The following is a 24693-nucleotide window of genomic DNA, read 5'->3' as shown; positions in this document are numbered from 1 at the left end:
TATGCTTAGGTATATTCACACATTTTTAAAAGGAAAGGTGAAGGTCTTCTAACCTACCCAAAGATATTAGTGATAGAATCCAGAAGGCCTCCAGCAGGCTGCGAGAGTCGCTTACTAAAGAGGAGGGGAGGATAGGTTTAAACCTTAGAAACATTTTGCCCCCAAATCAAAACAGCCCCTAAAAACAAATACCTGGGAATACACTTGCCATTCCCAAATCCCAGCCAAGATAAACTCAACACAGCATTTAAACCACCAGGAAACAGTAAGAAGGCAGAAGGGAAAACCCAGCCTACAGTCTTAAAAGAAACAAGGTTCCCTAAGAAATCCTGACAAGGGATCTGTCTAACTCACCAAAAACTTCAGGGCATTAATAACAAATTTCCATCCATTCTTTCAGCCCTACTTTAGCAAATTAAAAGACAAAACCCTACAATATACATCTATCTTTGTGTCCTAGGATGTGTACGGTCATGGTGCACATTGAAGTTTAACAGTCCGCCCATCTTTCAGGAGGTTGCTGCACCTGTTTGTGTTAGAAAGGCCAGGCCGGGCTGGAGAGATGGCTCAGAGGTTAGGAGCACTGACTGCTCTTCCAGAGATCCTGAGTTCAATTCCCAGCACCCACATGGTGGCTGACAACCATCTGTAATGAGATCTGGCGCCCTCTTCCGTATACATAATAAATAAATAAATCTTTAAAAAAAAAGAAAAAAAGAAAAAGAAAGGCCAGGCCACCTGTACTGCCTCCATCCCACTCTCCTCTCTGAGGTGGAAGGGCTGGGGACTCTCACTCAGTACGTCTGACTAGGTTCTCCTGTCATAACCACAAAGGGGCAGTCACACTGATGCTGGAGCATGCCTTCTCCCCACCCAGCTGGTCCACTCACGTAGCTGCTCTGCTGATGGCTCTCACAGGAGAGGTCTCTTCAGTGGGATCTGAGGTCTCGTCCACAATGACTTCAATGTCATCATCCCTGGAAAGAAATGAAGGGGAGTCTGTCACTGTCCTGAACAGGAGCTCTGCAACGGCCAGGATCATGTTCTAAAGACAGACTCAACTTTCTAAGACTTGGCTGAAAAGTGATAGTGAAGGAGAAAAGGGAACTACCTCATGTTTGAGAAACATAAACCATTTTCCTATTCAAAACCAGTAATGCCAAGCAAGACTAATTTTCCAAAAGCAAAACCCAAACACACGTGATTCCAATGGCTAGAGGGTCTGCACACGTCCTGTGCTATCATCTGGTTTCAGAACATGCTCCTTTTGCTGCTCACGCCAGCGGATGCCAGGCACCTCTGCTATTCCTCTCTCTACACATTCTTACAGGTCAAGTCTCTCCTGACTGTGAGGAAGGCAAGTAATTATTTTGGTTTTAATTATCTATTGTGTTGCAACCTTCAAGGAAAAAAATACCTTAAAAAATTACGAGTTCACCACCTACTGTTTGGATTCTTAAGAATTTGAAAGCAAGATTTTTTTTCCTTCCTATGATTATATGGATTATGAGCATATACACTTAAGAACCTGTTACACCAAGCAAGTCAAACCATGACTAAGTAAATTTATTTTCCCTTGTTTACTCTTGGATTACACTTAACTGCCTTACACTCTTGGCAGGGGTCTAGAGAGGTAAGGAGAACAAGGCTATGCCTGATTTCTTACTTAGCTGGCCTTCCCAGACCTAGAGTTTGAGAGATGGCAAGAGGAACAGTATGAACTAAGCCTACAGTGATGCTCTCGGTGGAGTCTCAGGGTTCTAAAGTGCCTGGAAGTGTACATAGGCCTACACCCCAGAAATTAACAGGTCTTGCCTCCCCGTCCCAGAAATGTAAAGTCTCTGACCCAGACTTTGCTACATTCCTGAGGAGCAGATAGATTGAGAAAACCTCTATAGCAAGTTCTGCCAGGTTGGCATTTCAGCACAAGCCTTCCATGTGGGATGCTGGGTCCTTCGTAATCATGTCATCTTGTTACAATGGCAAACAAGAGGCAGACATACGACATTTCCTTTTTTTTTTTTTTTTTCCTTTTTAAAGGAACCAAATCTCATTTTTAGGCCACCTACTTATCTACTTTGTGGGTTTGAAAAAATGCATCACGACCAGTTTTCTCCAGTGAGGTCAGGAGACACACACATTCACATTCTCTCCTAGAGCAAAAGTTTTAGCATGAGAACTCTTCTTTCCTCTAAGGGAAGGTGTATGGGCTCGAGTTTAAACTTATTCTTCTCCATTTAAAAATTTATGTGTGGGGGGCTGGAGAGATGGCTCAGCGGTTGAGAACACTGGCTGTTCTTCCAGAGGTCCTGAGTTCGATTCCCAGCAACCACATGGTGGCTCACAACCATCTGTAATGAGATCTAGTGCCCTCTTCTGGCCTGCAGGGATACACGCAGACATTACACTGTATATATAATAAATAAATAAATCTTTAAAAAAAAAAAAAAATAAATAAAAAAAATAAAAATTTATGTGTGTTTGACCTGCATGTATGTATGTATGTATGTATGTATCATACTGTATGCCTGGAAGATGAGAAGAGGGCACTGGCAGGAAACCCATCTTGAATCAGAGCAGAGAGGACTCTTACTGAAATACCCACCACTTAACAAAGGACTTCCAATACTAGGTGCTTCACCTTCATTAGTAGGTGGACTAGGGAGAGCTGATGTGATTTCATTTCTTTTTGCAAAGAGATCTCTGACCTCACCAATGTCTCAAAAATTGGAGAAACTTCCACTAAGGTCACAGGCCACGATAGTAAGAGACTGAAAGTCTAGCCCAGATGACATAACAAGAGGTCTAGTTAGAGGAAGACCAGTGATCAAGGGTCTATAGGAAACAGTAAGCTGGCTCTGTGTGCAGGGAGTTAGTCATAATCAGCTGACTGCTGTCAACAAGAAAAACTTCTTGGATTTGGTGATATGTCTGAAAGTCTTAAGTCAATACAATATTACTTTAAAAAGTTTATCCCAGCCGGGCAGTGGTGGCGCACACCTTTAATCCCAGTACTCAGGAGACAGAGCAAGGAGGATCTCTGTGAGTTCGAGGCCAGCCTGGTCTACAGAGAGAGATCTAGGATAGACACCAAAACTACACAGAGAAACCCTGTCTCGAAAAACCAAAAGTTCATCCCAAGTAAGTAACTGATTTGAAATATGGTCAAAGGCCATGTTCAGTACGCTATTTCTAAGTCAACAGGAAGCCACCAGTGTAGAAGTAACAGAAGCGGCTGTGTGCATCCTACTTTCCTGTGGTGGTCGAATAACGTGTTCTTACTTTCTGCCTTAACTGTTTAACTCTGGGCTGGGGCTGTAGCTCCAATGCCCAGTACAAAAGCGTTAAGAGCTGACTTGGAGTAACTTCTCCGTACTCACTGCTCGACAGGCAGAGGTTCCTTCGCTGCCTCCGCAAGCTCCTTCTGCAGCCGTGCCTGTCGTCTCCTGTTTGCAAAAACAACACGGACAAACCGAAACACAAATTTATACCTGCTCAAAAGCACCAAGGGTCACTCACACAAACTCTAGTTCTGAAAGCGTATCTGAAGATTCAGTACAGGACTGGAGAGATGGCTCAGTGGGTAGAGTGCTCACTACCACAGGCAGGCAGGAAGACCTGAGTTCAGACCCTAGGACCTACCGAAGACGCCCAGCATGGCTGCATGCCCGTAACCCTAGTGGGGTGTAGACAGGAGGACCACTGGGGCTGTGCTCAGTGAGCAAGTCTACTTCAAAGGAATAAGGCAATCACAGAGCAGAATACCTAAGAGCCTCCTTGAGCATGAGAGAGGCAGGTCCCTCTCCACACAAAAGAATGTTTAAGGCATTTCAAGTAGCAGTTAGTATGGCCAAAGACACCCAAGTACTGATGAGCTTCCCCACTACAGAAAGGCTCCAGGGCCAGTGGAAAGGTACGTGCCACCCACCCAGCCTGATGTTAGACCCTTGTGGGAGCCACCCGTGGCAAGTGCACTCTCTCACACACAAAAGAAACCCAACCTGCAGGGACCCCTGGCTGCCTCAGACAAAAAGGCGCTTCATGATCCCGGAGCTAGTTATAGTAATGACTTAGCTTCCTGGAGTGAACTATCTACTAACCCAGCCACAACACAAAAATAAGAAGAAACCCAATGGTTGTAGACACACACACACACACACACACACACACACACACACACACACACACACACACTAATAAACATTAAAACAAAAACCAACCAAACGAAAAACCTGAAACACTAATCTTAAATGTCTTCATAAATCCACTGTCTGTGTGCTTATGTCACAACTGAAGTGTAAGGACCTAACTTTTTCACTATGAATAATGTGCCACCCTGACCAACCATTTGTGAACAAGTTTTCTTACTTCCCTGGGATAAGGTCCAACAAGTGGGGAAAGCTGTCAGAATCCTGCTAGTCTACAGCAGTCCTCCTACAGATGGTGCCATGTGCCTTCAGAACATGCTAGCCTCCAAACAAAGCTTTCTATCATCTTTACTAGCCATAACCATTGCAGCTTGTCATACCCATCTCTTCCCAATGGCTGCACTAAGAACACTTTGTTTTAAAAGACCATTTCTGGCCCAATGGATAAAAGTGACTGATGTGCAAGTCTGATGATCTGAGGTTGATTTCCTGGAACCCACATAAAGGAGAGAACTGATTCCACAAAGGTGTGCTCCAACTTCCACACGTACACTGTGGTACGTGCCCTCCCTTCCCTACCTTGTGTGAGCACACACACAAGAACACACACAGTCATGAAATAAAGAGCATTTCTTAATTTACTGTTCTCTGATATTAATAAATCTATTTATTGTACTTCATTTTCTGACTGAAAACTTCTCTAATATTTCTGTTTAGGAACTCTTCATAAAATAATCAGCACTCATTTGCTTTCTAACTTGACCTCTAAGACTTCACTTTTCCACTAACGTGACTATGAAACACAACAGGGTAGGCACTCTTCATCAGTCGCTAGGACTCATTCCCAACACCACTGTAGATGAACTAAAATTCTTTTCAGACTGAGCTACAGATGGAGACTTTCCAGAGAGATGCTTTAAAGTGTAGTCTTCTTGTCTGAATGGAAGTATGTGTAGTAACAGGACTTCGAACATGAATATACCGTCAGCGTCTACATGTGCACTCTGAATTCCTTCATGTTTTGCCACACAGATGCAACTTCCTACTTTGCAGGGTGGGAGGGAGGCTTCCCTACTAAACACTTACAGGATGTTGGTCAGACAGGTGTTTTTTTAAAAGCTTTGTTGTTGTTGTTGTTCTGGATTCATGGGGTTCCAAAGGATGACTTAGTGGACAGTATTAACTGAATGGTTATAAAATTCCTTATTCAAAGTGCTGTCACTGACCCCAGTGACCCATCTTTTAATTCCTGGCATAAACCCTACCCAGACTTCACTGTATTAAAAAAATATTAGCAATAAATTTCGTTTAGGAATCTCAATTTTCCATTCCTGAGAATAAACTATAGTCTTCTTACATACTAGCAGAATCAGAAGTTTTGTATAGGTCTGAATAGCTTCCTGAAATTGGGAGGTAGTAGGGAGACATGCAACAAGGACACACCACCTGAACAGTGTGTTCCAAACAGTGTTTCCTTCTGCTCAGCTGTAAATGTTCTTGCAAATGCAAACTTCTCTGACTCCCGCATTTCCAATGTGGCCAGTTTTCTGGTTCACGTCTCCTCTACCGCCACCACATCGACAACTGCCAAGCATGTTTTTCTTTTCAAAGAACCAGGTTCTGTTCCACTTCCCTCAGAGCACACTGACTGTAGCTAACACCCACCTGGAGTCCTTCTCGTTTTCTGCATTGAGACGATTGGCTTCCTGGGCCTTCTCAGCCATCCACCTGGTGACCAGCTCCTGGTTCTCCTCAGTAGTTTTCCTCAGTTTCTCCTCTAGAGCAGTAAAAGTAATCTGCAGGGCATCATACTCATCCTTCAGGGTCTGGTTGGCTAGCTCCAGGTCCTGCAGTTTGGTTCGCAGGTCCTGGCACTCTGTCTCCAGGTTAGAGATGGTCTGTAAACACTCTGCAATTCTGAAAGTACAATTTGAGAGGAGCTTTACCTCATCAGAGCCCTGTACCACAGCCAGAGCACCAGGCCAAGTGCCACCTAGGTGGGCCTGAACAAGCAGCAGCAGGAACACTGGCCACTATACCTGACCTACCCAGCACCTTGGTGTGCAGAATAGTTCTATTAGCAAACACCCAGGATGAAGCTCCTACTGACCACAAATGGCCAGTAACAGTAGCTTTCAGGAAAACAGGACCTGAGAAAAGGGGAAGCTCAAGGTACTTCCCAGTGGCAAAAGGCCTTGTAAGGCCCTCTCCACAGCTCTAAGGCACAAGGCCTGAGTCTGCTTCTTGTCTGCCAGAATTCTTGCTAGTTAGCAATCTTTCTGTTCACAAATGTACCTCTCACCCTCCTAACATGCACATGCTTGGACACTGTGGCCCCGCCTCTAGTAGAAGACACCAGTGACCACACACAGTGGCCATGGAGAACTAAGAATGCCTCTGGAACATTCACTTGCCAGGGCTATCATTACTTCCTTAGGCAGATGTCCAGCACCTAGGAACCCAAGGGCACTGCCCTTGCTTTACTTAGAAAAGAACCCCAGATTGCAAGCAATGCACTAAAATTCTCGTGGAGAGAAATGTGGCTACTGTTTTCCACCAGCCCTGCTCACAGTAGTACAGCAAAACCAATGCATGCTGCAAAGGTCAGGGCCCCAGGAGACAGGCTCTACTCACTTTGCTTCATTCATCTGTATCTCTCGGTCCTTCTGCTGCATTTGGTTATTCAGGTCAATCACCAACTGAGCTAACTGGGAGAGAAAGAACGCTCGCATTAATAGAGACTGCTGCATCTCAACCACAAGCTACATAGGGTTACTGCTTCCTCTATTCTGAAGAGAGAAGACGTGCCTGTGGGTTGAGCAAAGTTGAGAAGGAAAGGGAGAAGGTTGCGGAGCAGACGGAAGGGCCTGTGGGGCTGTCTGCTGCCTCTTACTGACAATCTCGGCCGGGACGTTTGTGTGGTGATACTTTGTTTGCCCTCTAACAAATAAAGCTTGCCTGGAGATCAGAGGGCAGAGCTAGCCACTAGTTAACCAGAGGCCAGGCAGCGGTGGCACACACCTTTAATCGGCACTTGGGATGAGGAAACAGGAAGTGATATGGCTGGGCAGAGAGAGGAAGTGATAAGGCGGAGTGGAGACAGGAATTCGGCCCCTTTCAGGCTGAAGAGCTGACAAAGTAAGAAGTGGCTGTGGCTTGCTCCTTTGTCTCTCTGATCTCCAGGCAAGCTTTATTTGACAGAGCACAAGTAAAACAGCACAAAGAAAGTGTCACCACGGTTTGTGCAGAGGACACCCTCCACCTTGTGACTGACTCAGCTGAAAACGGTGAGGTATTTTCTCATCTAGAGCTATGTTATACAAGACCAGAAACTAGGTAAGGCACTCAACCTCAGTGACTGATACTTGAGAGTTCACACTCAAAAGCTGATGTATCAGGAAGACTTTAGGGGATCACAAAGTAAACCTTTGACCCTTGAAGACTTCCTGACCGTTTCTCTCATGCTGCTGTTAAAGCAGTGGTCTGGCTCTGGCTCACCTCCTGATAACAGATCTCCTGTTGATTGATGGATGGATTCCTCTGATGTGCCCCCCACCCTTCCACCTGCCTCATGCAGACTTTGTAATGTCCAATTAGACCAGATTACTGGAAAGTTTCAGGCAAGTGACTGCTTTCTTGCCTCTACCAAAAGGGTCCTGCAAAGAGCAAAAGGGTTTTCTTTACCTCGCCACGTTTCTTGTGCAATTCTGTCAGCTCTTCTTGGTGTTTGATCCTCAACTGGGCCATTTCTTGTAGCTGACTATCATTCCACGCACCATCGTGTCCAGGACTAAAAATCACCACCAGCCACATGAAGGCAACATGCAAAAAAGGAGAGTGGAATAAAGCATCAGACTCCAGACCTTTCCCATTAGGCAACGCAGCACTAACATGAATTTAAACCTGCCAATCTACCAAACCATTTTGGCATTTGACACAGTGGCAAATCTTGAGCCATTATGGATAGAAAGCAGGAGACTAGTGATGATAAATCAAACCACCACAGCTACCAGTCAGATCAGGAGCAAAGGCTTGGCTCCTGAATTAAGTGTAGGTGAACAGCCAACACCCTCACTCATTACCAAGTATCTGCATGCCAGCCCTGTGCCAGGTACTGCCCTTGTGACGAGAAAGGCAAAGGGGGGCAGAGCTCTGGCCTCAGGCCATCTGACAACCAATAAAAAGCAGACGGGCAAAAACAAGTGAACGTGTGACGTCACACGCTACAAAAACAGCACAAACGAGGGGAGGAAAGTCCTATTATTTACCACAAGGAAGCAGGGCTTCTCCAGGGTGACCAAAAAGAATGAAGGGCCAGACATGTGCTCACCCCCACCTGGAAAAGGATCCTCGCAGAGGGGGGAGCACACTACAGACCTGGGAGACCACTGTCAGTGAAGAGGAGCAAGAGCCAAGACTCAGAAAGTAAGGTGATGCTGAGCCTTCCACTCCCGAGGACTGTGGGGTAGCATTCATTCACTGATGAAGGGTTTTTTTGTTGTTGTTTTGTTTTTTTTTCCCCCCAAGACAGGGTTTCTCTGTTAATCAGTCCTGACTGTCCTGGAACTCATTCTGTAGTTTGAACTCACAGAGATCCGCCTGCCTCTGCCTCCTGAGTGCTGGGATTGAAGGCGTGCACCACCACCACCCACCCGGCTGATGAAGGGTTTTACTGGTCTGGGTGGGTTGGATGTGCTAGGACAGAAGCAGAAACAGTGAGACCAATCAGCAGACACCAGATAACCCTTTTAGACAAGGCAGCTCACACCACAGTGGTGCCAGTGGAGACGGTTGCAGTCTAGTCCCACTCTGAAGAGTGCCCTCAGTACTTGGATGTGGGGAACGGAGACTGACAGGAATCAAAGATGACTCAGGGCTTGGGGCCTGAGCAACCAGCAAGCCAGGTATCGTTACTGATTGCACGGGGAGAACAGGTCTAGGTGAGGACAGGATTCTGTTTTGGTGCACTGAAGGCACACAGCTAAAGTCAGCACACAGATGTGTACGATGCTGTGGGAGTACAGGCCACCATAACAATAACTTGGTTTAGGAACTCTGTCAGATTTTTGGTAGTGTCTCAGAAACAGCACTATGTTGAGAAACAGCGAGAGGCTCTAAATTACAAAGGCGGAACGGTGGAGGGGCAGAAAGAAGTCAATCATTTAACAGCTGTGGCCAAAACAAACTATGTGGAAACCCAGACTTAAATCCTATCACAGCAGACCTCTACGGCCACTAAACCCTGTTCAGTATCTGGACTCAAACCCAAACAGATCCAGAAGTAACCATTTCTCCTCTAGGAAGTCCTATCAAAGGTTTCTTCTCCAAAGCTCAGGGGAAAACAAACAACACTGCCAACAGTTCTGATTGGGTGTGGTGACGACACACTTTTACCAGGGCTATCCAGCCCTGCTCCCAGGAGAAGGCCCAGGGTCCCAGGATCTGGCTCTTTAGTTTGTGGCCAGCATCTGCAATGGACTAATAAACACTTTTATTGCAGAGATTCTACAAAATTTTGGCTGACAACAACTGAAGATTTATGGTTCAAGGTTCAAGGGGAGGGTCTTGGCAAGAGCTACAGTTGCATATTAGTAGGTGACTCTAATCTGGAAAGGAAACAGGAAAAAAGGAAGAGGCTGGACACTGACTAGAACATCCACGCTTAGAGGGAGAGAGAAGAGCCGGCTCCTTAAGATTTAGGCTACAATGGAAAAGGGGGGAGGGGTGATGACAAAGAGCAGAATAAACTGAGCGGGTGGTGAGAGCCTTTAATCCCAGCAGAGGCAGGAGGACCTCTGTGAGTTGGAAGCCAGCCTGGTCTACACACTAAGTTCCAGGACAGCCAGGGTTAAATAACACCTCACAATTCAAACTTCTACTTCTACTTGGATTTTTATCATATATCTAAGCATAAATATTCATCCATCTCACCCTTTAGACAACTGGTATGTCCCTAATCTTAGCCCAAGACGTAGATAGCAGCAGTCAAAACAGTAGAATACTCTATACAAAACCATTCTTAATGACTTTGAGTGATCAGAAAGTATTTCACCAAGTCTTTCTCCAAATGCAGCAGCATGGGCTATGCAAAGCATCAAACACACTCCTTCTAACCTACGAACTAGCATTCAAAAGAAAGACTCCTGAAATGAAAGAGTAAGAAAACCAAGTCATTCCTCCCACAGGGTGGGGAGGGGTGGAAAAGAGTAACAGGCTGTAACGAGAGTAACTTCCTAGGATGCTAACTGCAGACAAGAACAGCAGGCTGCAGGGCCTTACGGACAGACAGACAGACACAGCACCCGTCAGAACTGCTAGGAACAAGGCAAGAAGGACCCCCCTGCTCTGGGACCAGTGACTTCCTCCTCCTCACAACAAAACAAAATACCTTCTGTGAACACTCAACACATTTCCAGCAAACACCCTTTGTGCTGGTCTCTGGCTTAGCTTCTGTCCCCACAAAGCAGACTCTTAACGCTCACCTTTGTATCTCGAATGTCTAGACACACTACAGTCACAAGTTTAAAGTGAAAGAGACTCAAGCCATAGTTCAGGAATAAAAAGTGGTAGCAAAATAAGTGTAAGCCACTGGACAGAATCACAAGCCTGAGGTAAATAAAGACCCAAAAGCCTGGCTGAGAGAGTGGACATGGGAGGGAAAAGATATTTAGGGAAAAGGAACCCCAGACAACTTGTGGAAAGGACATCGTTAATGGGAACAAGGCAGTCGGGAGGACTGGCTCATTATGGATGTTTGTGGGAAAAGACAGACTTCCAGTAAAATTACTACACTAGTAAAATTCAAAGAACTGTCTGTCTGTATTTACAATACCCTCCCAAACAAATCAATTTGTTGATGATACAGGAATATAGTCACTGTGCTGATTGTTTTCAGCAACTTGACCCAAGCTAGGACCATTTGAGAAGATAAAACTTCAACTGAAAACAGGCCCCATTAGATTAGCCTGTAGGCAAATCTATGGGCATTTTCTTTTTTTTTTTTTTTCTTTCTTTTTTTTTTTTTTTTCTTTTCGAGACAGGGTTTCTCTGTGTAGCTTTGCGCCTTTCCTGGAACTCGCTTTGGAGACCAGGCTGGCCTCGAACTCACAAAGATCCGCCTGCCTCTGCCTCCCGAGTGCTGGGATTAAAGGCGTGCGCCACCACCGCCCGGCTATGGGCATTTTCTTGATTAGTGATTATGTGGGAGGGCCCAGCCCACCGGGAGCGGTGCCAACCCTGGGCAGGCGGTCCTGGGGTGTCTGAAAAAACAAGCTGAGTGAGCCAGGAGGAGTAGGGTTCCTCCATGGCCTCTGCTGCAGCTGCTGCCTCCAGCTTCCTGCTCTGCCTGAGTATGTATGCCAGCTTCCCTCAATGATGGACTGTGAGTGGGATATAAAATCATAGTCTTTATGACAGAAATAGAAATCTAATTAGGACAGTCACCAAGAGCTTACCAGACTAGCTCTCCTGCTGTCACACGTCTTTAATCCTAGCACTCAGCAGGCAGAGGCAGGCAGATCTCTGAGTTTGAGATCAGCCTGGTCTACAGAGTGAGTTCCAGGACAGCGAGGGCTACACAGAGAAACCCTGTCTCGAGAAACCAAAGCAATTACCCAGACAGAAATATAATCTTATAACTGAATGAACTTAAATGAACAAGGTAAAACCACATTTCCTGTAATTAATCAAATCATTATAACTAATACCTTAAACACTACAGAAGTCTCTTCAGGTCACACTGGCAGGATCTCCTGAACTGTGATCAAGTCAAAGACAGAATACAAGCTGGGCAGAGCCATGTATTCTCTAGGATTTTCCCACCCTGTCACTTCCCAGATGGACAGAAGGCTACATGGAAGATGCATTTACAGGCAGAAGTAAACGGTAGGCCACACCCATCAAGATTTATTTATTTAGAGACAGGGTTTCTCTGTGTAGCCTTTCCTGGCACTCACTCTGTAGACCAGGCTAGGATTAAAGGACATGCGCCACCACTGCCCAGCTTCTGGTTTTGTTTTTAAAACCTTAAATTAGTTAACTTGTTTTTAACAACTGTAGGTGTCAACATGCAAAGAGTATAAATTTTTGATTAATAACGGGTACTATTTCCATCAGCCACCAGCTATGCAAACATCATAGACAGAATGGAGAGGACGGAAAGACTCTGCACTCCATTTGCACTAGAGTATGGCTTTTCACGAAGGCCCAGTAAACAAATCAAACATCCCACATGAACATGCATGAGTATTTATCAACTTACCTTTCCCATGAACAAATACTGCTACTTTTCCAATCTAGTTCTTGAAAGAAAAATAAAAACCTGTTGCAACCTGCTAATTTGATTTCACAAGCTAAAGCTGAAAACACCAGGCTAAAAAGGATCAAACAGACCAGTACTATAATAAAAAAAAAATCTGTGTTTATTTGCAAGCTAATCCTGTTTTAACAAGGCTCTGGAAGACTACTCAGGAACCCAGTTCTTTCTGATTACTCACCTTTTTTTGTGAGTAAAGGCTGGGTCACACTATGCTGCCTTGGCTATCCTGGAACCTGATATGCAGATCAGTCTGGCTTTGAACTCAGAAATCTGCCTGCCTCTGCCTCCCAAGTGCTAGAATTACAAGTGTGCAACACCAGACCTAGCCCTTGTTTCTGATTATTCAAAAAGTAAAACCCAGTGGCTTAGAAGAGAGAATGAGATTGGTACCATGTGAACAGGCCTTGAAAAGTTTCTCAACCTGATAATACTGTAATGATAAGTTTCTAGGGGTGTGTGTGTGTGTGTGTGTGTGTGTGTGTGTGTGTGTGTATATGTATCTTTTGAACAACCACTTTACACGTTTTATGAGTTTTTATTTGAAGGGAACTGAGAAAAACTAGGCTAGAAAACACGTGTTTGCTTTTAAAAGAGCTGACTGAGCAGGGGGCTTGCCCAGCATCTGGGAGGCTGAAGAAGGATGGCTTACAAGCTCAAGACTAGCCTGGGCTATAGTGTGGGGCCTTGGCTCAAAAATAAGAGATAGATAGATAGATAGATAGATAGATAAAAAATATTAGATAGATAGATAGATAGATAGATAGATAGATAGATAAGCAAGCATGAAAGAGAACACTAAGACAGCTTCAAATCAAGTGTACAATAAAAGTCTGTTCCAGAATACCTTATCTCGTGCCTATTTGGTATGTCATGCTTTTCAGCTTGCAGTTTCTGGGCCAATACTGAATGAAGATCTGACTTTTCCAGCAACTTGGTATCTATATATATAAAAAGAAAAAAAGCTATTATTACACCATGCATATATCTTACAAAGCTTGGGACCAAAAAAGTACCAGATGCGTCATGCGTCATCATTATTAGGTGGCAGACTATGTCTGCAGTAGGCTTGGTTACATGTTACAGCAATCTAAAACTCAACTCCTCGGATGCTTCTTGGCCTAAGCTTGTGAAGCCCAATTACAGACACCACAGACACACACCTGCAAGGATGACCACTACAGAGACAGCTATAATTGTTTCCCATCTCCAAGGTTATTGTTTTCTGCTTAGGAGTAGGAACAAAATACCATGCATCACAGCAAAATGAAATGCTGGGTATTACAGAACTTAACTGTATTGATGAATTTAAATAATTTTTAGATCAGGATACTGGGAAAAGCAGAAAGTCTAGTGGGTTGGAAAGAAAGGTTAGAGCCCAACACAGGAAAAGAAAAAAAAAAAAGGATGAAATATTTCGACTTTATTTATTTATTTACTTGCTGGTTTTTTTGAGACAGGGTTTCCCTGTGTAGCCCTGGCTGTTCTGGAACTTGCTTTGTAGACTAGGCTGTTTTCAAACTCCACCTGCCTCTGCCTCCCGAGTGCTGGGATTAAAGGTGTGAGTTGAAATATTTAGACTTCTTACTAGCAATGATGAAATAAGAGACTGTAAAAGCAGGCAGCAACATGAAAAAATCTGAATTAGAAAAATGTCAAGTCCACTGTGAGGCTTCTTGCTCACACAATCGGATGGAGGTTTGTGTCAGAACACCGTAGGAAAGACTTTGGCAATAAAACAAGTTCTTTCTGCCCATGAGACAGTAAACAGTAAAGAAATTCAAAAGACCAGACAGGGCTTGAAAGATATAGCTGGGAACAAAAGGCACAGTCCAATAAGGTCTGATTGAGGGGCTCCCAAGGGGCAGAAATGGGGGTGATCCTTCCACAAAAGGTCAGAGCCTACAGTCCTATAACAAAAAGCAAACTAACAGAAAGGAAACATGGTCAGTCCACTAATGCAGAGCTATGCAAAACACAACTGAGAGGCGAGATGATGAAGTCTAAGACTCTTTCCCGGGATACTAGTCTAGCACGCTGAAGTCTCTGGGCTGGAGGCCAAAGCACTGCCAAAAGAAAACAATTTCTCACTTGGTAATTTGAACATTTTCTTGTGGTAGGGGACAAACAGGAGACACAGCTGAGCACATCATAGGACAGCTCTGAGTCGGGGCAATGCCTCTCACCTCAGCACTCGGTCGGCTAAAGAGGATCTGGGTTGGAGGCTAGTCTGGGTTACAAAGAGACCCAGTCTCAAAAAATAAAGCGCCACCTTCTAATTTCCAACCTCACCAAGCAGAACAAGAAACTGACCATGGGAACTTGGTAGAACTCTGAAGGAGGACAGTTACAGATCAAAACAACAGAGGCCAGACACGATGGCCACAGATGCAATGGCCGTCCCACTTCTCCTTGAAAATGGAAGTCCAGGAAACGTTTTCTTATGTTTGATGAACTTTAGGAAGAAGTGGTTCCTTGGCTAGCATGATAAAAAGAGGGGTTTAAAATCTGGTGCCATTTAGTTCCACCACAGACAGACACCCTGTGATAAGGGTAGGTAGGTCTTTTAAAGGACACAACACATTTAAGAGGGCTCTTTCATAGAGGTTCTTTTCTCCCACAGAGAAGGTTAGGTAAGTAAACCTATCCCTACCCAAGGCCTCTTTTCATGCTTCTCTTCAGACTCAGACAGACACTACACAGGAAACACAGGTGGATGGTCGGGACTGACTGGCTTGAGAAGGCTAGAATGAACGAGGTCACAGTCAAACTGGAAAAGCTATGCCCAATGCCCTGGCCTATAAAGAAGAATTGAGCAAGCAAAGGGTGTCTGTCCAACCTGCTCCAGGTCTCTCATACTGTTTTCACTTCTCTTGGGCCCCGAGCAGCCATTACTTAACTTGTCTGACTTAAAGATAGAGTCTTTCAGTAGGATCATATCCAGTACCTCCCCTAAACTGACAAACACTAGTATATAACAGCCCAAGGTAGGGTGGGACAACAGGATTAGCCTCCTAAACTCCACCTTTATATTCTATTTGCTGCCTTCACTAACTAGCAAGCTCAGAGATCCCACCCTCCAGTCTATAAGAAATGTCTTGTCTTCTATGGCTGCTGTTGGACATTCCAGCTTCCCCTGCTCTAAGTAGACAGCATTATTTAAGAACCTGAAATTCATCTCAGCTCAAGAACTTGGAATCCTCATTATTTAAAATACTCCCCCTCTTGGGCTGGAGACATGGCTCAGCCGTTAAAGGCTAGGCTCACAACCAAAATCTGATTGTTCAGACAGTTCTACCCTCTCCTACCAGCAGGACATCCAGTTTTGAAATTAAAAAATAATTCACACCAGGCAGTAGTGGCACACACCTTTGGTCCCAGCACTCGGGAGGCAGAGCCAGGCGAATCTCTGTGAGTTCAAGGCCAGCCTGGTCTACAGAGCGAGATCCAGGACTGTCACAAAAACAACACATAGAGAAACCCTGTCTCGAAGAAAAACAAAAACAAAAACAAAAACAAAAACAAACAAACAAAAAAGGGTTCAATTTGTGTCTGAGATTATTTGCACCTGACAATGTTTTATCATACAGATGGCTTTTAAAGCCCTTATACACACTATACTGCTTTTATGAAGCAGGCAGGGCAAATCTCCCCCCACCCCCACTTTAAAGACACATCAAACCAGAAAAACGAAAAGGTCAGTAAGGAGCTAGTGAGGCCTCCAACACAATTTGACTTTGAAGTATATTATCTTCTTTTTAAAACAAACAAACAAACAAACAAACCCTTTTATTTATTTTTTGTGTATAGGTTTTTGCCTGAATGTATACATCTGTGAGCTGCATTTATGCCTGGTGCCCATGGAGGCCAGAGGAAGGCATCGGATCCCCTGGGACTGAGCTTACAAACAGTTGTGAGCTACCATGAGAGCTGGGACTTGAGCCCAGGTCCTCTACAAGAGCAGCCAGTGCTCTTAACCATTGAGCCATCTCTCCAGCTCCGAAGTACATTATCTTTTAAAGAACTGAACCCATAAAATTTGTCAGGGAAACACACTTTGAGTAAGAAGCGGCTTCCTATGCTAGAGAAAAATAGCTCTCCGTTGCTCTCCCAGAGTACCAGGACTCAATACTGCAGAGACACAGCACCCTCTTTCTCCTCACCTTTTAAAGAGGCTAAGTGCAGTGGAAGAGAAGGGCCATTTCAGGAGATCCAACAAGAGCAAATGCAAAAGTGTCTAAAACCGAATCCCAGCCCCGCCATTAATCCACATGGCAACTCGAAAGATGTTACTTAATCATTGTTGGACTTGGTGCTTCGTAGAATTTAAGATGAAATAATACATGCCAATTACTTAACAAAGTGCTCAAACTTGTGTGCAAATCAAAATCCTTTAGGAAGCATTACAACTGATAATTATGTTCTGCCATTTATGCTGGCTTAATTAGTCGGAGGTGTCTTTGATTTTCAAATATTTTTCAAAAGATCCCCATTTGATTCTAATGTGTAGGTAAGCTTAGAAACCACTGATTTGAAGCAGATGGGACCTTAGAACCGAAGAGTGACAATTTCTTCGCTCAAATGTCAGACTGGCAAAATTGAGAACACGAAGCACGAAAATGCTCGTGAGACGTGCCTTACGAATACAAAAGATACTTTTGATCCTTAAAGTCGTAAAAAGAGGCGAAGAAAACCACTTCTTCCCTCACCTAAGACTTTCAATAATAGCAAAGGCTATGATCCAACCAACGGACAAACCATAAGATTCAAAATGTGCACAAAAAATATGGAGAAGCCTGAGAAATCAAAGGCCACTCGTTCCACAGCACTGCGAAGAGAACGTTAACCTCTCAAGTTACGGCTTAAAGTCAATGTGTGTCTCGAACTTGATCACCTAACCAGGATGTTTCGGGAGCCTAACTACCTAAGTGCATCAGCACCAAGTGGACTGTCGAGATTTACAACCACAAACGATGCCTGTGGAAAGAAAGTGGGAGCGGAACCCTTCACGGTCCCACCCGAGGTTTAAGTCAAAGAAGGAAGGCAAGCGCTGAAAGGGGCTGGGGTGTGAGGGCCCAAGGTCCCCGCCGAGGCCGCCATGCGCGCGGGCGGAGCCGGGGCTCGGCCTGGGGTTCCCGCGGCCGCGCCGCCCCACTCCCCGCCCCGGGCCCGCGTGCGCGGCTCACACTGCAGGATGATCTCTTCGAACGCCAGCCTCTGCAGCCGGTCCCGGCGCCTCAGTTCCTCCGCGATGTGGCGCTTCCAGCGGGGCAAGTCTGCGGCGCGCAGGCCCGACGACATGCCGAACGCCGCCCCGGCGCCTCAAGGCCGCCGATCCGCGCCGACACTGGGGACCGCAGGCTGCAGCGTGCAGCGAGCCGCGGGCGCACGGGAACCGGCGCCGGAAGCTCACCTCCACTCACAGGGTACCCCTGAGGCTATCCGGGATGATTTTCCGGTTCCCTGCAGGAAATGATTTTAGAGAAGGCCGGAAGGCCCGCCTCGCTGCCAGACGTCGTAGGCCCCGCGCAAGCTCGCGGCCGGAGACGTCGCGGGACGCTCTCCAATGACGCAATCTTGAAGCCGGAAGCGTCGGTGATGAGACGCTGCCGCTGTGGGGCGCCCTGGCTGCGCAGAAGGAGACAGGATCGGGGTATTTTGTCTGCTGGTGTCTGTTTTCTTTGATACATACCTATATATTTATTTATTTGTATAAATATTTATATATATTTATATTTTCTTTCTTGGTCCGTCTCCTTTTTCCTCATTTCAGCTCAGAAGTGGGGGCCACTGCCCTCCTAGTAACTGAACGTTGAGTAAGTTGAATGACAGCCTCCCTAAGCGTTTAGTCGCCTAACCTGTAGCATAGGAACAGTAATGGTACTTAAAAGGATTGTGAAAAGCTATACAATGTAATTTATGTCTCAGCTGCCTGGCAAGTCTGTCTTTAAATAGACGACCATGCCCCTCCAAGTCCTACCCAACGTCAAGCTGCTGTACTGTGGGGCAGGTGACTGACTTTGCGCATGTGTGTGTGCCTCCCAGGGTAGTCTCAAACCCCTGGGCTCAAACCATCCTTCCAGTCTTTTGGTTCCTATGTTCTCAAAGGAAAGAAATCATTTGAGAGACACAGTTAAACAGTAGTTTAGCAAAGCAAACGCGCTAAAGAGAGAGAGGAGTGGGTTGTTTCAAAGGTGTCTCTGTTGAGGGCTTTATTGCCATTTTATGAAAAGGAGGTGGGTAGCATAATTCATGGAGTAAGGCGTCCCCTTTCCCCTCCCATCCCTTTCCCCCTCCCGTCCCTTTTCCCTCATGGTGGACTAGTTCACCCTTTTAGGGTATTTCTTCTGATTTTCCCAGAAAAGCCCACAAGGTAGGAGCTGGAGGCGTGCAGATCTTTTGTGAATACATACATACATGTACATACATACATAAGAAAACACCTTGGAGCCTTAGTTTTTGATTAGCTAGGAGAGATATATGCAAGCTCAAGGACATTTAAGCACATGGAGAATTTTGCTCATTAGGAGACACAGATACCAAATTACTGCTATAGCTCTCTGGAGCTGCGCTAATTGTGTGTTTTGTTTTCTTTTAACCTGACACAATCTGGGAAGAGGGAATCTCCACTGAGGAAATGTCTCCATAAGATTGGCCTGTAGGCAAGTGTGTGCAGTGTTTTCTTGATTAGCAAACAAACTAAAGGCTAGGCTTGATGGCTCACTCGGGAGGCAGAGGCAGGTGGATCATTGTGAGTTTAAGGCCCACCTGGTCTTCATGGTGAGTTCCAGGACAGTCAAGGCTACCTGTCTCAATAAACCAAAAAATAAAAACCTAAGACAGTTGTTTCATACCTAGCTCCTTTTTGAGACTGTTCAAGCTCCCAGAAATGATCTCTTGGCTCTCTGTTAAGAACATTGATGGCTCAGAGGTTAAGAGCACTGACTACCCTTCCAGAGGTCCTGAGTTCAATTCCCAGCAACCACATGATGGCTCACAACCATCTGTAATGAGATCTGGTGCCCTCTTCTGGCCTGTAGTCATACATGTTGTATACATAATAAATAAATCTTAAAAAAAAAAAAAAAAAGAACATTGAAGTTTAGCCAGGTGGTGATGGCACACACCTTTAATCCCAGCACCCAGGAGGCAGAGGCAGGCAGATCTCTGTGAGTTGGAGGCCAGTCTGGTTTACAGAGTGAGTTTCAGGACATCCAGAACTACACAGAGAAACCTTGTCTAGGAAAAAAAAAAAAAAAAAAGAAAGCAAATTGAAGTTTTATTTATAAAGTTGTGCCATGGTTTCACAATTTTCTTAAGCTGTATAAAGTTAGGAGCAGGGATTAAGCTGTCTTCTAGGACCCCCTTCTCCCAGATTCTCTCCTCAGGTTGCCTTCTACCCAAAATTCTTGTATCTGTTTCTAGAGTATCTGAGACTATATAAAGTCACGTGTCCCTGTGCCCAGAACCACTGACCTTAGAAACACCCCCACCACCACCGGCGAAGGGGATGGATGAAAACAAGAGCTAATAAAAAGTGTGAATAGTGAATCAGTGTCTGTGTCCATTATTAGACTCCTAGGAGCCTCATAAGGCAATCTAATACTAGTAGAATTTGGATGGGAGAAACCAATGATGCCCAGATCCTTGAAAAGATGGCTTTGGTTGACAAGGTCAATAGAACAGAAAACTTGGGTCAAAGTAGAAGTGTCTGAACATCATTATCTTGAACAGACTAGTGAATACATTGCCTTTAACATGTTAGTAAAGTTGTAACAGGGCCAATAAAATGGCTCGGTAGGTAAGGGCAACTGTTGCCAAGGCTGATGACCTGAGTTCAACTCCCGGGACCCACACAGTGGAAGGAGATAATTGACTCCTGCCAGTTGTCTTCTTACCATACATACACATATGGGCACCCATGCACACACACATACACAACACACATGCATGTGCACATACAAGAAGTAAATAAAATGTAATTTAAATGTAATGGAATCACATGAAGTCAGAGGTCACAGAGGGGGAAGGAATGTCAGAGAATCTTCTAATAAGATCCTTCATAAACAGGTAAGAAATCTTTGGAACAGAACAAACATGGAGCTGAGGACAGTCAGTTTCTAGAACTGTAGTAAGGACACTCCATTACCCATCACTCTGGAGGCATTGAAAGGATCCAGGGGAATCAGAGATGTAGACGATTTCCTCCTACAGGGAAGGAAATGAAGAAACAAGTCCTGAAAATCACCAGGAATATCTCCAACGTCAACTGCAAAAGACCATGGCATCAAAACTTGACAACTAACCATGATAATTTTCTGACAGGAGTATAATTAAAATAGTGTTGATATTTTTACTAGTTTGCCCAGCCAGCATCCACTTGGAAGTATGTCAAATAATATTTTGACGCGTGACCATATGTGAAAATGTTTGTCATAGCATTGCTAATAATAAAGTGTAAAGTTAGAGATGGTTTTTCCAACCCTAAGAGATTGGCTAAGTAATTGTAGATTCACTGTCAATTGCTCATAGTAAAAGCAGTATTATGGCACAGATCTTACTTGTTTAAAAGAAGTATTCCTAACTCCTCAGACACTATTGATACTTGTTGGATGAAGGATAATACTAAACTAAGTGCAATAAGCTTTGCTCCATCCTCTTTCCTAATCACAGCCCTGGCTAGCACACCCTGAATCACCCTGAGCCATCCTTCCTTCTATTACTGTGCTCCCTCCCTCTGCAGCACACTGGGCACACTCCTCCATTCTGATTTCTTGGATTTGATGCTCAGTAGCCGCTTCTTCACAGAGAACAGTTCTTAGCAACCAGGTCGGATCTCCTTCTTCCAAGTGTACATCTCCTCATAGCATTTGTTGCACTTGGAGTTTCACACGTATTTGTGTCATTGCTTGATGGAGGCCTGACCTCCCCGACTCATCTGTAAGTTCCATGAGACAAGAGCCCTGTGTATTTTTTGCTTATTATTACTTGTTCAGCAAAGACATGAAAGTTTTGAAGTAGCAGGTGGTCAGCAAACAGTTTAGTGAAGGAAGAATACAACAATATTAACAATATTATCTTGGGGCATTATACTTGCAATGCTGGTATCTCCCCTCACCCCCATTTCTGTTTCATGTAGCCCAGGCTGGCTCAGACTCACTATGTGGCTACAGCTGGACTCATACTCCTGGTCCTATCTCAGCCTTTCCAAGCATCCGGTGTCTTTGTTTATCTATGTACCTGTCTAAGTCACTGTTCTATTACTGTAAAGAGACACCATGGTCACAACTCTTAGAAAGGAAAGCATTTAAATGGGGCTTGCTTACACTTTCAGAGGTTTAGTCCGTTATCATCATGGTGGGGAGCATGGCGGCATGCAGGCAGACATGGTGCTGGAGGAGCTGAGAGTTCTACATTTTGATCTGAAGGCAGCAAGGAGAGACACTAGCCCTGGCTTGAGCATTTAAAACCCCAAAGCCCACCCCCCAGTGACACACTTCCTCCAACAAGACCACACCTACTCCAGCAAGGCCACACCTAATCCCTGTCAAATATTGACACTCGGTAAGGACCAAGCATTCAAATATATGAATCTATGGGGGCCATTCCTATTCAAACCACCACAGTACCTTCTGTGCATTCTCTGATTGGTAGACATCATATATGTACCATATATGCTAGAAAAAGGTTCGACAAGTGACCATGTAGTTATTGATGAAACCAACTGTTTGGCAGCATGCTCAGCTCTGTGGACAACAGCGTGAGCAGGAATACTTCTGCAGGACTGTAAGCTACGCAGTCTTCTGAGCATCTCACTTATTAGAACTCATTTATTTCACATAATAACACTACTCGGCTATCATTAACTAGAGTTAGCATTGTCACCCTTATTTACAGATGATTAATCTGAGACCCAGAAAGGTGCTTGCCTGAAGAAACCTGGTTAGACCTGGGTTCAGATACAGGCAGCTGAATGCCAGTACTGTGCTCTTAACCACTCACTTACCTAGCTAGTCTCTTGTCCAGCTAGCATTACAGCTCGCTGGAACTCATTGAGCAAATGAATATTATTATATTATATTTTATTTTATTTTTGTCTTTAGAAACAGGGTCTCACTATATATATATATATATATATATATATATATATATATATATATATATATATATACAGTTCTGCTGTTCTGGAAGTTGCCATGTTGAGCAAACTGACCCCAAATTTGCAGAGATCAGGCTGCCTGTACCTCCTGAGTGCTGAGATTAAAGGCATGTGCCACCATACAGGGCTAGAGAATAAATTTAAATAATCTGTAATTCATCTGCAAATTAGCCAGTAATTTGCAGCATCCTGACAGTTAGCCAGCAGGCAGTGTTGAGGAGGCCTTCATGCATTTACAGGCTCTAAGGGAAACAAATGGACCAGAGATTAGTAACAGAAATCAGCAGGAAATGAGGCTGTCAGAATCTACCAGTGGCTGATAACAGATCTAAAGAGATTTTTCTCTGTTCTGGTAAATAACGAGTGTCTGCAGGATTCAGCATGCTTTGCTGGGAAGCAGCATGTGTGAAATGGATTCTGACTGCTCATAATGGATGTAAGCAGAACATGAAATATCTCCCAGCTCTTGAAGCAACATAATAATCAGCACAGATTTGCTCACGGGAGTGGAAGGAGCGTCATTTACCAAGGCACTTTGTGGAAAGTCTGCTTTCCCTGAGACAAAGCACCGCCTGCTTTTGCATAATGGATTTTCAGTGGTGTCATTTCTGCTGCTGACACCTTCCAGGAGATTCTTACCCTAAGCCTATGTTGGGTGACTTTTCCCAGGCAGACATGAACAAGTGGCTACTCCCCAGATAGGGTACCAATGACAGACCACAGTGATGATTCCACCAAGACCCAACTCAGTGAGTTTATTGGGCTTGCTTTACAGAGCACGGATGAGGAGATACAGGAGTGTAGATGATCCTAAAACAGTTATATTACCAAAAACAATGACTTCTGGAAAGTCCCCATAAGGATTACTTCCCCATAGCTGTCTAAATGAAGATCCCTTCCAGTTACTCTTCCATACTGTATGCACTCTGTGTATCACCTCCCAAGTTCATGTACATCTGGGGCAGAACTGCATATAGCTGGCAGGGGGCTGTGTGAGGGAGTGCCTGAGACTCTGGTGAGGGTCTGAGGACTTCACCCTCCCCCTCATTCTATGAGAGGGTGCCAACAGGTCCAGTCCTGAAGGATGCTCACAAGTAGCCACAGCTGCTTCTGATGAAGATAAAAATGACTGTCATGCCAGGACAGTGATCGCCCTGGTGCCTGATCTTATCCATGTGGTCCATCACCTACCCTCCAACCCAGAGGAGATCAGCTTTGACCTCCGATGCTGTTTTCCTTGCTCTTTCTGTTGCCTTGATTTCCTTTGTCTTTTAACCAGCAAATGAAAATAGTTCAGTCCTTAGGGGTGAGCAGCTCCAGGAGGATAAAGACATCCCAGCGTGGGTCCTGGCCTCCAGGAACTCTCTCCAGAGCAGACCTGATTCTATATTATGTATGGAATAGAACACATGATGGCAGTAAGTTCCTAGAGCTTCCATACTGTTCTGTTCCCTTTTATTCCTCTCGCTTTTATTCTCTCTTCTAAAAAACACAGTCCTGCCAGGCAGTGGTGGCATGTACCTCAATTTTATTTATTTATTTATCATTCATTCATTCATTCATTCAATTTTGGTTTTTCAAGACAGGGTTTCTTTGTATATCCCTGGCTATCCTGGAACTCACCCTGTAGACCAGACTGGCCTCAAACTCACAGAGATCCGCCTGTCTCTGCCTCCTGAGTGCTGGGACTAGAACTATGTACCACCATATCTGGAAGTCTCTGTATTTTAATTCTTCATCTTATTTCCATTTCTTTTCAACTCTCCCTCAAAATATATCTCCCCAAATGGAGCCAGATGAAGGGGAACTGTGTTACCATATTACCTTTGGTGGGTATTAGGGAAACCTAATGATTGTCAAGAAACCAACTTACACAGGGTTTCAGACACACCAGGACAGCCCCCCACCCCACCTCCATGTCAACAATGGGACTCCCTCACAGGCATTACACCAGGACAGCCCCCATCCCACCTCCATGTCAACAATGGGACTCCCTCACAGGTATCACACCAGGACAGCCCCCCACCCCACCTCCGTGTCAACAATGGGACTCCCTCACAGGTATCACACCA

General features: G+C 44.8%; 1 protein-coding gene and 1 long non-coding RNA gene across 3 annotated transcripts in view; both read right to left on the bottom strand.

The window, feature by feature from the left end:
* The window catches only part of Atg16l1 (autophagy related 16 like 1), a 34958-nt gene extending 17069 nt beyond the window's left edge, over positions 1-17889 (bottom strand). The window contains exons 1-8 of one of the 2 annotated variants that reach the window (XM_059277988.1): positions 17649-17889; positions 13310-13403; positions 7833-7938; positions 6783-6856; positions 5814-6065; positions 3381-3446; positions 891-977; positions 58-114 (exon numbers count right to left, since the gene is read on the bottom strand). In XM_059277988.1, coding sequence (XP_059133971.1) covers positions 58-114; positions 891-977; positions 3381-3446; positions 5814-6065; positions 6783-6856; positions 7833-7938; positions 13310-13403; positions 17649-17763 — 851 coding nt within the window. In that variant the 5' untranslated portion in view covers positions 17764-17889. The remainder of the gene's footprint in view (positions 1-57; positions 115-890; positions 978-3380; positions 3447-5813; positions 6066-6782; positions 6857-7832; positions 7939-13309; positions 13404-17648) is intronic. The other variant, XM_059277989.1, reaches the window with a different exon arrangement.
* A 2534-nt stretch (positions 17890-20423) lies between these two features.
* Positions 20424-23993, bottom strand: LOC131923425 (uncharacterized). The gene is made up of 3 exons (XR_009382610.1): positions 23813-23993; positions 21789-21884; positions 20424-20670 (listed from the first exon to the last, which is right to left on the bottom strand). It is a non-coding gene; the product is annotated as an uncharacterized LOC131923425 (long non-coding RNA).
* Between the last annotated feature and the right edge of the window lie 700 nt (positions 23994-24693).

The sequence above is a fragment of the Peromyscus eremicus genome, chromosome 13 (assembly GCF_949786415.1).
Source record: "Peromyscus eremicus chromosome 13, PerEre_H2_v1, whole genome shotgun sequence".
NCBI classification, from domain to species: Eukaryota; Metazoa; Chordata; class Mammalia; order Rodentia; family Cricetidae; genus Peromyscus; species Peromyscus eremicus.
Note: the sequence above shows the minus strand (reverse complement) of the source record. Positions and strands in the feature narration are given on the sequence as shown.